Source organism: Falco cherrug, chromosome 1, assembly GCF_023634085.1.
Source record: "Falco cherrug isolate bFalChe1 chromosome 1, bFalChe1.pri, whole genome shotgun sequence".
Classification (NCBI taxonomy): domain Eukaryota; kingdom Metazoa; phylum Chordata; class Aves; order Falconiformes; family Falconidae; genus Falco; species Falco cherrug.
The window spans coordinates 33,665,014-33,680,702 of record NC_073697.1 but is presented as its reverse complement, the minus strand read 5'-3'; the positions used below and the strand labels follow the sequence as shown (position 1 = coordinate 33,680,702).

At 36.7% G+C, this 15,689-nt stretch overlaps 1 protein-coding gene across 2 annotated transcripts in view; it reads right to left on the bottom strand.

The window, feature by feature from the left end:
* KCNIP4 (potassium voltage-gated channel interacting protein 4) overlaps nt 1-15,689 on the bottom strand; it is a 429,973-nt gene that overhangs the window by 379,329 nt on the left and 34,955 nt on the right. Inside the window, exons 1-2 of one of the 2 annotated variants that reach the window (XM_027799853.2) lie at nt 6,662-6,800; nt 5,731-5,879 (exon numbers count right to left, since the gene is read on the bottom strand). The exons of the other annotated variant lie outside the window; for it this stretch is intronic. Coding sequence (XP_027655654.1) covers nt 5,731-5,878 — 148 coding nt within the window. The 5' untranslated portion in view covers nt 5,879; nt 6,662-6,800. Of the gene's footprint in view, nt 1-5,730; nt 5,880-6,661; nt 6,801-15,689 lie in introns of those variants that run through there. 2 annotated transcript variants of the gene reach the window in all.

Genomic DNA, 15,689 nt, shown 5'->3' with positions numbered 1-15,689 from the left:
GACTCAGTGCTACAAGTTTAAAAGAAAATTATATTTGCCAGGGAGAGCCTCTAATTTTATTGCCATGATTTGTCTTTCAGAGTTAGCATTTGGCAAGAAGGGAACAAACTATAAGGTTCCCTTTTTTGCCACATCTCTTAATACAAACTCCTTTGTCCGAGATTACAATGGATGAATAGGCTTTGGTGAAAAGCAAAACAAAAAATACTAAAAATAGACTATTATCCCTTAGCTTTTTTCTTTTTCTTTCCACCATGTTTTATTAACGTTTTCTAAACAATCTCTTCATACCTAGTAAATATGCACAACTACATCTCTATTCTAATATGGAGAATTATTTAGCTAAGCATAGAGTCCTATATTGGTTTTATGGAAGAGATCTGAAATATAGCTCATTACTTGCAATACCTTTACAAATAAGTGGAATAAATCCACATTTTCATCCAGTTTAGTGACTTGCAAAGTTATGCATATACAATGTATGCAGTATTCGTTCAGAAGGTGGAGTTTTTGTAACATAAAATGGAACATTTGCACAGTGAGCCAGGCAGTATAAGGCACCACAAAACCTCTACCTTATTAGAGCTGAGTAAGAAAACAGTGCTAATTCACAGTTCATTGTAATTAAATACCTAAAGCAATACTGAACAATGTAATTTCCTCTGAAAAAAAGTTATTAAAAACCAGCAAGCGAACAAGTTTTTAATCTTGTAACTTTTCCTGATTTTAATAGCTAGCTTACTTAATATTAACATTTACACCATGAGCTTCATCATCAAATTGTAAAACATTTTCATAAATATTTCAAATAGATGAAACTGGCTAAACATTTCTCATTTTTGAAATCCCAAGTAAAATTCTGTTCTTGTACTTTTTACAAAATAAAGGTTTCTGTATTGCCTAAAACCATGAAAGGTTCCATTTTTAGATTTTAAATTCTTTGTCTTCAGAACACAACATCTCAGATATGTTAATCTCTTCAGTGGTTAATACATGCAGTAATAGGCTACCAAGCCTGTTTACTGAGCACTCAGGGAAGATTTCATAGGGTATGATCTATTTACATATTGACCACCTAGAATGGAAAGGAGAAGGGGGTCTAGCAAGGGACATGGTCCTTGGTCTCTCTCTTTCTCCCACCTCTCCTTGCCTTCCTCCATCTCTCTCTCTCTCCTCTCTTTTTCTTCTCTTAGAGGCTTTCAGCCTCAAAATAGCAAAGTCATGGGAAATGCAGTTCTACAGGCACATAGGACAATTTTTTCCTAAAGCACATATGAAGCCCTCTCATGATGTAATTTTGTAATTTCAACAGAAACCCAACATTGCTCAAAGCATCTGTGAGAAAACCGTGGGAAAAGAAAATCCTAGGAAAACTACATGAAGTAGTTTGACATGACATGACATGAAGTAAGAAACAACACATCTGACAGGCCATAACAATTCAATTACTGGAGAAGTTAAAATCTGAACTGTGTATCAGCAAACCTTTGAGAGAGGACTGTTAGTGACGACCAGCTACTGGGCCAAGGGAATGAAGTGGATATCTCTTATTTATTGTTGTTTTCTGTCATTTTATCTATGCCATTTATTCCATATTCTCCTCGTAGGAAAAGGTGACTAGGACCAGACAAATTTCAGCAACTATTGTCCCATGCACAAGCAACCAAAAAGAAGATGCTTTTGCTTCAGTAATAAAATTACAAACCAACTCTTTTCCTAATTAGTTGTCATGATAGTTTCTAATGAAGGCAATTGAGGGCTTTGATACTGGATTACAAATCCTGCTGTCATCACTGCCTACCTTCCAGGTTGCCTTTGCCCCATTGCTTCATGTCTCAACGGAAAAGGGGTACAAACAGGCACACAAAAACACAGAGAGACACACAGAGAGACACTGGAAGAATTTCAGTCCAAAGGATCCCTGTTCAATATTAATAAAGCTTCTTGTTAATTTTGGACAACCGGGAAAAAAAAATCTTTTTATGGTCTGAGATGTGACTGGATTCAAAGTAACGCTCAACATATTTGCATTGGAGAAGAAAAGGCAAATGGACCACAAGGGACAAACTATTCTCCTATTCACAAGAAGTCCATATTTAAAAAAAACAGCATTGACAATCTCCAGCAGGAATATTTTGAATTATCCAAGGCCTGAGAGTATATGAAGTACCCTGGGGAAAGCAGAACATTTTAACTAGTTCTCAAATAACTTGGGTTATTTTTCCCTTAAATATTTTGTCAAATATACTATTTGACAGGGAAAAATACATGTGTTGATTGACAGCTTGGAATTATTCCTAAATTATTCATATCTCAACTCATAAATACGTGGTTTGAGGAAATGCAAACAGTTTTAAAAAGTTTATAAATAAATGGTTGATAATCTGTAATATTTTTAGCAGTATGCAATGCAGAGTCAGCAGTAAAATTCCTTCAAATTTATCTTTCTGACAGACAAGTTGTCCTCTTAGAGTCTTTCATTTGCATTTCATAAAATCTGCAGCAGAATTATATTCGTGGCATGGAACCATCACAAAAGACTCATAACTGCCCTGCATTAACAGAGTAGGTTGCCAGTTTAGTGAGGAGATAACTTCAGGGCTGCTCATTTTTGGAAGTAAAATCTTTGCACCCCTCCAGTTTTTCAACACATGCTTTAAATTCGTGCCTAGAGCTTATTGCAGTGTCAAGCTCTCACTGATGTATACCTGGCAATAGTCATAGTATGTTCCTCTAGCCTGGTACAACAGATCTGCTCTCTGAAACTACGGTGTGAGGGAATTGGTCACACTACTGAGCCTCGAGCATTGACTAAAATAGTGTCTTCAGTGTGGAATTGCTTCCCGTTGACAACTATGTTATTCCATTTACTTTTCTTTAGTACAGTAAGGCTCTTTTTTTATTTATTCTCTTGTTCTCCCTTTGCAGCAATCACTACTGCATTAAATTCATGCTGTTTAAATACTGCATAGAAAAAGGCTGAGTGTTTCCTGTATCTATGTTATAATATTCTTCTTATTCCTATGGGGGATGTTGTAGCAGGAAGAGCAAGAAGACATCACCAGTGCTAGGGCATTCTAAGATTTTTTCATAAGAGTGAAGACTATTTATTCTGAAAATAGAGTTAAATCATCTGAACATTGCAGTAAATCAAGTATTTATTTGCCTGCTCCAAATTCATAAATGGAAATTGTCTCTGAAAGTATAATTAATTCTATAAAGTAAAAACAACATGTTGACAAAGTCAGTTTCAAAATCATACAAATAAACTAAAATATGAAAATCAAATTGTATAGCAGAAATAATCTGTTTTAAAAGAAAGATTAATTATGCATTACTTTACAGTATTTCCAGGTAAAAATTATTGTAATGGCAGTGAATTACCAAACAATTCAGTATTTATAGTTCTCATTAATTTTTAAAAATACCAACAGGAACATTTCTATTGTTTTTTAAGTACTAAACTCCAAGCTTTAACTGCCTAATGACTATTTTTATACCATTTTACCAGTAAGGTAGCTTAAGACAACCAATGGGGAATATGATTTGCACAAAAAAAAATACCTAAGTGGGAAGGAGCGACCACAATACCATTTGTAAACCACCTTCATCCTGCTGACAGAAAACAGTAGGTATTGACCAAGTATCTTGGTAGCCAGGTGCTCTGGAGCTACCACAGCAGTGTCATGGCTAATAGGAGGAAGGTTAAATTACAGCAGACCTCTTGCTGCCTTAACTTATTCCAGAGAATGGATGAACATCTCCATGGCCATGCCTAGAGGGTTTTAGAAATGCCCCCCGCTCGTTTACATGCATGAAAGCTTACCTAGCTGTGGCTCAGGAACTCAGTAGGATACGCCGTATACAACTTGTGTTACAGACGTCAGTAGGCTCCAGCACTGAAGCCAAGAAAACCTACTTGGCCAGTGGATCACTTTGGACAAGAGAACAGTGCTGAAGAAAGTACCTCAGGATGTTAGTCTTCTTGATCCTGATAAATATTCAAAGGTTCTTGTAAAGGTATCCTTATGGAAATATGCTTTCTATCATTTGGTACTAGATAAAGCAAAATCAATAGCTTCATTTTGAGTTAAAACTGTGTCAAATTCTGATTTTGTCTCTGTTGGAGTAACCCAGAGTAACTTAACTGAGCCTCGTTTTGCAGTGATTCATAGATCTGCTGATTCACTTTACCAAGACAAAATAAATCTTCAATTCTTTCATTACTTATTGACTGTTTTAAGACCCTTTCCAGAGGGGCAAATAATTAGCCGGTTTAAAGGTACTGAAGAATCAGACCTATTAACTTCAGGTTAAAGCAACTTCAAGTCGCTTTGGATTCCCACACCATTTCCAGAAAGCTGATTCCTTAGCCCACTGAGATTGCTAATAAATCATCCAGTGAAAAAAAAATCTAAAATTCCCATGAACAAAAGGATGAATGTTTTGAAAGGGTTACAGGAAATTAATTTTGGCTTCATTAGCTCTGGTAACAATACAAAAAGTAAATGAAAGCGCAGGGAATTACATGTACAAACTGATACAGTAATCAGAAATCAAACACGTACGGTGATTAAAACAGCCATTTGTTGGAAATATTACCCTAAAGCTTTAAAAATGAATGGCCAAGAATAGCTAAATGATCATGCTTAGATGAAAAGTCATATCGAACACTTGTTTACTTGGATAATACAGGGCTAAGGGCAGTTTAAAACCAGAGGCAGAGGTAGGTTGCATCTAACGAGCTCACTGGTTCTAAATGCTGAAACTAAGCTACTAGAGCATATCCTTTGAAGTAAATGTGTAAATAATAAATCACTCAGGATATGGTGACTTAGGTCTTCATGACAAAACAACCTCATGCATTTTTTTCATTCTGTTTGACACAAATTTAGTATACTGAGGACCTGGAGAAGGGTGCGTGTGTGTGTGTGATGAAAAATGCTGCCAAAACACAAAAGGGTTGTCTGGGGCAGTTTTTTGTTTTGTTTTTACATAATACTGCAAAGTACAAATATAATGGTAAAAAAAGGGATCACTGCTGAATCAAATCCTTAACTACGTATATGTTCTTGAGGAAAATAACATGAAGCAGATTAACCATCACTTCAGGATGGTTGCATTTCAGTTTATTATTCATAAAAGAGTTAAACTTCCAATTGGTGAGCTATTTCACAGCCAACTTCCAATTTAAAATGAAGCATTTCTTTCAGTATTTATTAATAAATACAGTACATATCATCATGATGTATGAAAGTGACAGGATGTTACCTTTCTCCATTTCCTCAAAGGCAAAGGGATTGACCACGTAATTTTCATGTAAATATACTCTGACAGTGATCAAAGGAGGTTTTACTTATCAAAACAGATTTTTGGGTTGGGCCCCAATAAGTTGATGCATTTAATTGCTGGGATTTTACATTTATTCATTTATCTTCTGATTGAAGGTTTATTTTTTTCTGCAGACCTTTTCTGCAGATGATGTATTCTGATGTGCTACAAAATGAAGGCTCATTCAGTACCATTATTTATATCACATTATGATAAAGCACATTCAATCAAAGCTGTACCATTTTTAATCTCTTTACACAATAGATCGAAGACAGCAGAGACTTTTTGTACCTGTAACTTGACTGATGCTAAATTCAGTAATACCAGTGTATCAAAAATTCAGAATTCATGGAAAGACAACAATTTCTCCTACACTAAAAATTTCAGTAGGAAAGGTACCTTTAGAGCTCAAACTTTTCCAGGCAAAAATTCGCTTGATCAAGCAGCAATTTCTAAGCAATTTCTTGCAGCTTGCAGGCTTCTGACGATACTGTTGCAAATCTTCATTCCCTTCATGTGTTTTCTTCTCAGAGGCTAACATTTCCATCCTAAACAGAAACTTAACCTTTAGTTTTCCTGAAGCATATATACACAACTTAAATCCATAGGCTGGGGTAAGGGAGATGGGGGGAAAAGGGAAGAGACAGACTGGGGATAAAGGGAAAAGCTTTAGGATCTCATTAACCATTATTCTTAGCTCATAAATTCTTAGTATTAATTAACTTAGATCGAATTATTGTATTCATATTCTTTTGTTTTGAATTATTTATCTGGAACATTAATGTATTTGTAAAAAATACAGATGGGGAAAAATCACATTTTATCTACTATTTAAAAAAATTTATTTTACTTAAATGATATAAATTATAGGATATTTTTACATGGTAATAACTATTTACCTCTTACCTTAGTCAGTTGTTTAGGTATAGGAAATAATGTAATCCTCTATGCATGAACCTATTATCCTTCCTATCTTAGCTTGCCTTACATCACTGTCATAGAGGAGAGCTGCATTCCTCTAGCTGTTATTGAAAGACAGCTGCTTTACCCAGAAAAGATGAATAGTTGGGATTCTGTGCTGCCTTAATACCACTGTCACTCAAATGCAGAAGAGCAGCTGAACCACTTAAAGCCAGTTGTACACTTGGGGACCATTTCTCTACACTACCTTCTGAATCACACAGGCAGACCAATAAATTTCTGTATGACATTATTTTTCTTGATAGACTGCCACTTCGAAGGAGCCAGGGGCCAGCAGCAACAACCAGCGCTGACTAGGACCTAACCAAAGCCCTACTCCAGTGCCACAAACCCAAGAAAAGGCACCTACCCAGTACTCCAGGAATTTTATGCTACTCCAAGGTCACACAGGAGTCCTAAACATCATTCCCGTTTGCTTTTCAGCAGGCTCCAGCCTGAGATGCCGAGGAGATGACTGCTGCCGAGGACAGAACCAAATGGCAAGCCGCAGCAGCCCTCTGACAGCCGGCCACAGGCTGCACCAGGGGAGCTACTCTAATTACAGACAGTAACTGCGCCCAGCCAGCAGCAGGACAACAAAGTGGCCCCGATTTTACTCCCCTCCTTTTCCCTCACACTGTGCTGCCATCCTCAATCTGAATCTAACATTAAACACAATTTAAGTTCTAAAGACAAAAGTCAGGAAAGAGTCAAAGAAAAAAAAATAATTGGTATTGGTCACAGTACAGAGCAGACTTTGAGAAACAAGGCTGACTTCTTAATTGTAAACTCACTGCTTCCTTAAGAAAGCAAGCATGATGTAACACATAGCCTTACTGTGTGTATTTGCATCAGCAGTTTCTATTGATTTTGCAAAACAATCAAGGAACAAGTTTTCATTTCCTGAAATTTATTTTTTAAAAGACACTAGAACTCCAAGGGTTTTTAATCAGTCAGCTTTCCACCTAACTGAATTAATGCCCATTACATAAAATTGCATGTTTCATGTATGTGAAATGTCCTGTGTACATTTGAACTGTGGTTTAACTCTTTTGCTTTGCACAAAATGTCACATACCAAACCGCGTACCTAACTGTAACAAATGGAGACATCTCAGGTCTATCAGCACAGGCTAGGATGGAGTTTTTTAAGCATACTAATTCCACCTCTGCAAACAGCCTATCAATCAGCAGTGAATTCTGTTCGTAATGGCAGTGAAACATAGGTCATAATAACCAATTTTTAGGCAGCCAAAGTAAAGGGGACCACTTTCATTCAGATTCATATCTAGGGATATATTTCAAGCCCATTGCTCTTTAGAACTGAACAGGCTTGAATTTACACTGTTGGAACAGTACTTGCTGGTATCAGGTCCTTTGAGTCCCGCGGCATGACAGAGCATTCCAGCCATGGCTGTATTCCCATCACAAGCCACTACCATAGTGAGCTGAATTTCAATCTAGTAACAGAGTTTCTGAAAATTCTGAAACTTCAGCAAAGAAACTTTCTCCAGTTTAAGCATATTTCACAGCTTTCATATCCTTCAAAGATGCCATTCTCAGAATAAATATTAATTTTATATTGGTGCTTTACTGTGCTAAGAAACACATTTTCACCACAAAAAAAATCAGTCTGGATTTCCAAATGACTCCTGGAACAGAATTTTGGGTTGCAACAGCAAAGCACAAATGTTAGTTATTGCATAGCAGTAACAGCTATTTTTAAAAGACAATGCTAATGCTCACAGATATTTCTACATTCTGTCTTCAAGTGAAACTAATGTACTCTAGAACCTAGAGTTCATCCCTCTGAAAACTGGAGGTTCACTTCTGATCGGGGTCTGTGCAGAGCATCCACAGAAAGTCACCCATCTCTGGTGGAACACATCTGTATCATCCCTGGCCAGTGCAAAGAGAAAGCCAACACTATGCCCAGCAGCACGAGAATGTAGCACCATGTAGCATAGCTCCAAACAGCCAAAATTTGAGTGTGTTGTTGAAATAATTTAAGTTCAAGTCCTCTTGATATAAGCCTTCAGAGAAGCTGCCTGCCCATGAAAAGGTCAACTACAAAATCCTTGATCCTCCAGCTCAAATGCTAGTGCTCACCACATACTCCGTCATGCTCCTCAGAGTGCCCATTCAGAGCTGCCTCATCGCAGAGATTCATTAATCCAAAGGTAGCATGAATGGGGAAGCAGGCCTAGGAGCTGAAGCAAGCAACTGGGAAAATTATGTCATGATGGGATAGCAAAAAGGAGTGCATACTGTCTAGACCTGGAGCAACTGCTCATGTGCGGGGGGGGGGGGGGGGGGGGGGGGCGGTTTGCTGGATATGCCCTCACATTAACATTCAAATAAGGACTTCAGGAGGGACAAGAATAAAGAGGAGCTTTGCCAGAGATGAGATGTATGAAAGCACAAATTCAATTACGCTACTCCAGAGGATATGGAGAGGTAGAACCCTTGCTGAAATCTTTAGGATTTTCTTACGTACAGCTGAAAACTGTCTTATTTGCCATGATATGAAAAGCTTCTCTTGAGATTTAACTCTAGAAGGAAGTATTTTTTTCTTAAAATGGTTCAGAAGATGTCAAGGGGTTCCGATTACACCATATCTGTTTCCCTACTTCAAACCTTAATCAACTCCATAGCAATTTTCTTCTATAATAAAAGTATACATGAATCAGATGTTCTTTGCAGCACTAATCATTATGCTAGAATTCTGCAGTGAGTTTAAAATAAACTCATGCTGCAGAATAGTAAAATTCAAGGCACCACTGATTTTTTCCAAACAAACGATACTGCACCTCATTATATCCATAGTACTTAATTTATAAAAGGAACTGACATCACTATTCTGAAGCAATACATTTGATTTACCTCCTTCGCTGCAAATCATGTGCTCTAACTTTGAGAAAAGTAAATGGATTGGTAGCGAATTCCACATTTATAGGTGCAAGGACTGTAAAAATTCATTACACGACATACTAGAGAAAATCTGGTCACGTTGTAAGTAACATGAGAAAATTATCACGTGTGGAAAGGATTTCAATCCATGCTGCACAGGTTCCTTCCTTTCCCTTAATACACTGAAATATTGAAAAATTTAGACAAAATTAAAAAGGGAGCCAAAGAGCACTCTGTGAGTACATTAACTGCGGGTGATCAGTGGGAGGCTGAACCCTTCAGCGTGTTCAAATTAAATCCGTACAGTCGTTCAGGGAGCACCTGTGTAGGACTGGTACCTAGAAGTTACTCAGCCTGCAACTCAGTTACTGCAACCTCAGGATCTGGGGGTATGGAGATCCACCAACTGGGAGTGAGTAGTGAAACAGGTCAGAAAGAAAATAAGCAGAGCTGTGTACTAGTGGGAGTATCAACAAGACAGATATAGAGAAATGATCTGTAAAAATCCCTGGAATGCCTCTGGTCTGAGCCCTAACGTGTTACTGTGGAAGTAACTGGGAATCTGCAGGCATCTTGACCAAATGCCTCAGGTCAGGGAAGACAAGCTTCTTACTGCAGCAGTAACCATGCAGGAGGTGGGGACCGCCTAAAGAAAGCAGGTTTTCACTACTTCATGTTATCAGATTTCACCTCTAATCAGTTACACCCAAAAATAAAGCTGGGGTTTTGTATAAAAAGTTGATAATCATTTCCTGATGGTTAAATAACTTTTTTTATGAGTGATCTAAATCATGTCAGTTAAAAACTCCAGAGAGTCACAAGCTGATGAATCATATAAGGGCTACATGATGCCACACAGAAAATGTGAGCAATATTTACTGGAGCTACAAGGGAATGTCTTTCAACTGGGTTGAACATGGCTTCAATAACAGCGTATATGCAAACTGTCTCAATATTGATTAATCAGATTGGAACTTTGGAAATATGGAACTGAATTTTGGGTGGGCTTATTGAAAACCATATAATTCTTCACTTGATAATGAAATAGCAGTTGGAAAGACCAGGGACCTCATTACAGAGTGAGAAATGTCTCAGGGATATTCCAAATGGAACAGTCAAAACTGGCATGGCATCTACACAGGTTTTTTGGGGGAATCTTTACAGAACTGATCAGTTGCATTAATCAATTACTCTAGCACAACTATTTCAAGAACATTCACTGATGACTATGTGGCCTCGTACGGGTTTTGAAGAAAGAAACTCTTTAATGTCAGAGATGAAGCTAGGCTAAACCAGTGATGTCTGCTGTAAACTTTAGGCTGCTAGAGATTGAAGCTGTAAATTAAGAAATGACTACTGAAAAATAGGGCAAGCTTACGGAATCCAGTCCTGGATGAATGTGTGGGTGACTGCTGACATATTAAGTAATATTACAATGAGATGCTTCAAAGAAAAAGCAGAGTTTGGGTTGTTTGGTTGTTGGGTTTTTTTGTTTGTTTTTCTCAGCAGTAATTTTTAATAGCATTTTACGATATCTAGTTTTGGAAGAGGAAAGAAAGGATTTGTGAGTGGAAAGGAAAATTTTATTCTCTTTCTGTAAAGTAAAAGATGGAACAGAAAATGATTGGAAGCAAAAATATATCAGCTATTTATTTACTCTCATTGTACAGTGCTCTCTAAGATTTTGCTGGTGCATTAACTTGAGCTCTGTTAACACTTTTTTATCCTTTTCAACATTTGCTAGTCTATTTATAGGCAAAAAAAAAAAGGCTATTGGATAAATACCAGGAATCAAAAGCTTCCTGTACACTTCAATATCAATTAAATTTTTGGGTTCTGCTTTTGCCAAAAGAAAACAAAGAAGTAAATGGTAATGTAACTTGAACTTAGTGAAGAGTTGAGCGGTGCCATTCTCTCTGAAATGTTTGTGGGAAGCATTCGAAAATATCCCACTAATACAGGGTGAACTGCTGTCTTTGGTTTTTCTCACCTCAAAAAGGCCATCCTCCTTGATGTATAAAATGTCTATAGATCTTGCCTGTTCATGCATGGTGAATCTCTATGTTGTAAATTAGGATAAAATAAAAGATATAGGAATAGTGGGGCAGAACTGCCCTGGAATTCTTCTGTACCCTTTGGTGGGACAGTGCAGGTTAATAATTGATTTCAGGTTGTAATCAGGTTGCCTGGATTAGAAGGAGAACATCTGTGTTCACGCATGCCATGTCACAGTGCTTGTGGGCAGTGCAGGTGACAGGAACACGTTTTGACATCTTCAACATTTATCTGACTGCAGCAAGAACAATGAGCAACATAAGCGAGAGCAAGTATTTGTGGGTGGGAATTTCAGAGAGCTCCTCCACTGTGCCAGAGAAATTTCACGTTGTAATGAGCCCTCTTGGGGTTATAGATATACTGGGATGAGCTCTCACTGGATGATTCAGTAGCTGAACTAAACTGAGAGGAAGGGTTTACCTTCCTGTCAGATTACAGTGATAAGAGAGATGGCAGTGACTCTGATACGAGCAGAAAGGATTTTGAAGTTAATCCATTGTTAATGGTAATCAAAAATTCTTGCTTGGTCTTAGCATTTTTCTGGGGTGCATATATTTTCTACCCCAATTGTTAAAGAGGCAGGGGTTTTTAGATGTTCGGTGGTAATAAATACTTCTCAGCAAAGAGAAATACAGTCTATTTAGTGGTATAAAAATAAAAATTTTATGGCTCTCAAAAAGCTTTCTTGCCAGTATGTCAAAGGCTTAATTGTTACATAATTTATTACAGGTACAGAGTAACCTTTCATTTTCCAAAATCACAGCACAAATGGAGAAACTAAGGGGGGGAAGGATATGCAAGCCCTATTAACTTTTTAGTTATTCCCAACAGGGGTTTTTTCCATAGGTAACTTTACATTAGCGAATTTGAACAGTCTACTGCTGTGAAAGGCACCACATCAGTGATCCTTAGAAAATTTTTTTTTCAAAAACTATTCAGTAGTACCAGCCAGCTGAGAAGACTGCCTTGGTTGGGTACTTCTAAACTGAAGAGGTCCTTCCTCTGCCATTGAGATGGACACTGGCAGAGGGAGGTCAGAGGGATGGCTTGAGTAAGACGAACATGCAAAGACTATATACTAAGTCGATCCATTTTATTTGTGAGAAAGGTATGTTCAGATACTAAGAAAGGGTAGCAACATACCTGGAAGTGTCATCAATGCAATAGCTCTTGAAGAATTAATGACTGTATTGGACTTTTTAACTTCCTAATATATGACATAAAATAATTTTTATTTTTTGTCACAGGAAGAATATATTGAAGTCTTACACAGAAGCATACAATGGTTTGGGTTGAAAGGGATCTTCAAGATCATCTAGTTCCAAGCCCCTGCCATGGGCAGAGATATCTCTCCATAAAAATAGGTACTATTTCTTACATTTGTATATCATCATGTTTTTACAAGTAAAAGACCTATTTTAGAAGTCTGAAAACTCAAACATGAGATTAATTATGGCAGCATTGTATACAAATTATGGTATGGGTTTGTGTATAATTTGTTAGAAATCTTGATCGATCAGGTTGCTACTTTAGAATTAACAGAATGTGAGACTGGCCCTGAATAGTGTGTGAAATCATGTTATCTGTATCAAAGGTAATATCATGAGCGTATGACATTGGGGAGGTTGAATAAAAAGTAGAGGAAACAAATATAAGTAGATTATTTGATTAAGTTCTGTAAACATATGGACATGCCAACAAATTCTGAAGAGAAAGTGCAGCTAGAATTTGCTGATGGAAATTATCTGTTCTTGGTTTAAGTCATTACTTTTACAGGTTTTTACAAGTCATCTTACTTATCAATAGCAGTATTAATTACATTCTGCAATTTATAGTCATCAGAAAGTTGTAGGCAACATTCTGTATAATAAAAGTGCTTGTGTTTGCTGCAACACAGTGAGAGGTATTAATTTTTAAAGTAGTCTTCTGTTTATTACATGGATTGGATATAATAGCTCCCTGACAGACTTTGACTTCTCTTACGGGTCCAACATCTGTTGTGCTCAAAACTGTTAACATAAACAGCAGAAGACTCCCAGTTAACTCTCAACTATCGGAGCTCCATTTCAGATGATAATCACTACTTTCGATAGTGTTACATTTTGCTTTTGCTCAGGCTCCTAATTAGCTCATTATTTGTCAAAATATCCCTAGAAACTATCTGGACTTTCCTATTTTAGTGGACCTTTATCATATACAAGTAATTTATAAATAAAGAACCATGAAACAGATCACCCATCCTTATTTTGTGGCGTGGAGCCTCCAAAACGCAACAAGAATTAATTTGGTCAGAACATGTAAACATATTTTTTTCCTCCATACTTATAGATCACTCAGCACAGGACAGAGAAAAGGGGTTCAGCTCTTAAATATCCTTTTAATTTATTTTTTATAATGCCACAGAATTAAGAACATATCCAGTAAACCTCATGGGGACAGTGACTTATTTATGAACATCTAAGTAATCAAATGCATATTGAATTAGGTTGCAAAGCTTTCACAGACAAATTAAATACAAGAGAAACAAAGTACATTATCAGCGCAATTGAAGGTTCCTTTCCTATCTACTGGATGTTACATCTTTCAGCCACTTTTTGGCAGCAGTGAGTAACACTTAGTGGTAGCATAGCACCGGTAACAAGAAAGGTACAAACCTCCAGCTCCTATCAACCCCCCCCCCCCAGCTTATCAGAGAAGGTGCTGCAGATGAGGCAGCACTAACAAACGAAGCCAACTGAACAATGACAAAACATTTCAATGACCCCCTTTTCTGCCTGCTTGTTTTTACAAACAATTTATTACTAGTATCTGAAATGATTATTTCTAAGGGATGGTCTCCTTCATTCAAGGTATTTTTAGATATAAACAGCTTAGAATAAGAAAATGCTATAATAAATCATCTACAAAATAAGTTCCTACCTGCTACAAAGCAATCATCATTGCTGTATTTTACTCCCTCATGAACAGGAACAAAATCTCAATTATTTCAGATTCTACAAAGTAATGTTGGTAAATAAAGTCCTTTAAATGGTTAAAATGGAAAAATACAAAAAAAAAGCAAGGAAAAGGCAGTGCACCTGAGCAATTAATTGAATAGATGAAATCAGAAGCTTCGAAAAATTGATTTGACCATGAGAAGTGTTTTAGCCATAATATGGTCATGGAAGAAGGAACTTGAGGAAAAACAGGAATGCTACTGCACAATACACATGGGAAAGGAAGCAAAAAGGTCTCATATTTCATTTTGGTTTCAAATAAGATTGATTATCAACTAGTAGACAGGAAGTTGTTATGATTTCATATTTCAGTAGAACATAACTCATACAGTTCCTCCAAAAGACATAGAAGTCTCATTTACCAGGGATGTACACATTGCTTGTACACTGCACATATGAATCAGTATGAACACATTTGTCACTTGGATCCCTGATGAAGTATCAGCTAAACTCTTTAATGATCTTCCAAATTTTGGAGAAAACAATACAGATTGGATACAAACTTTCATTTTTAGGCTGCCATATAATGTTGCACTAAATAAAATAATTTTGAAAATTATTGTCTCATTAAACTTTATGCTTATTGCCTTATGCTCAGCAAAATAATGATAAACATCTCAAGGGCAATAGAATAGGAGATATAAACAATAGAAGTATTTTCAGACAGACTCTAAAGCTGTGTGTTTATCTGGATACATATGCAAAGTGAAAAAAGTTATTAAGCAGATGAAATAATAGTAGATATTTCTGAATTTCAATATAGGCTTTCATATTTTGTCATAAAATCTTACTCTTATGAAAGTGTTCTCATATAACTTGTGTTTTCCTAGATATAAATGAACTCAAAGATTGAACAGACATTGAGAGAATATAAATTCAGAATATAATCAACTGCACTACATTGCAGCCACATAAGCATCGAGGCTTGATTCTGTGATATGCTGAGCACTTCCAGCTCTTACTGTAGATAACAGAAGGATGTAGCCTTCAACATTTTGCAAGATCAGGCTCAGGTGATTATCAAGCACTGATAAATTATCATTTGAATCTATTCTATCTTTTGTGCATGTATTTCTTCCTTAATGGTTTTGACATGAGACTAAAACCTCTACCAAGTGGAAATTTACATCATGGTAAGCTGAGACGAACTCAGGAGACAGAAACAATGCTGCCAAGCAAAAAAAGTAATTTATTATTTAAAAAGGTAATAGGAGGAGCCTTTTTGTGCAGCTTTGTAGTGACTGCATTTTACATACGGTATTTAATGACATTACTATTTAGTAAGTTCAAATAATAAGTGGCATGGATTTTGCTGCCTCGTGCAGATTAATTTTTCGAGAACTATTGGATCTGTTAACAGATAGCAAGTTAAAACTGGCTCTTCAGAGACATGTACCATTCTTACGTAGTAGTTTCCTCTATTTCTAGGGCTGTCCAG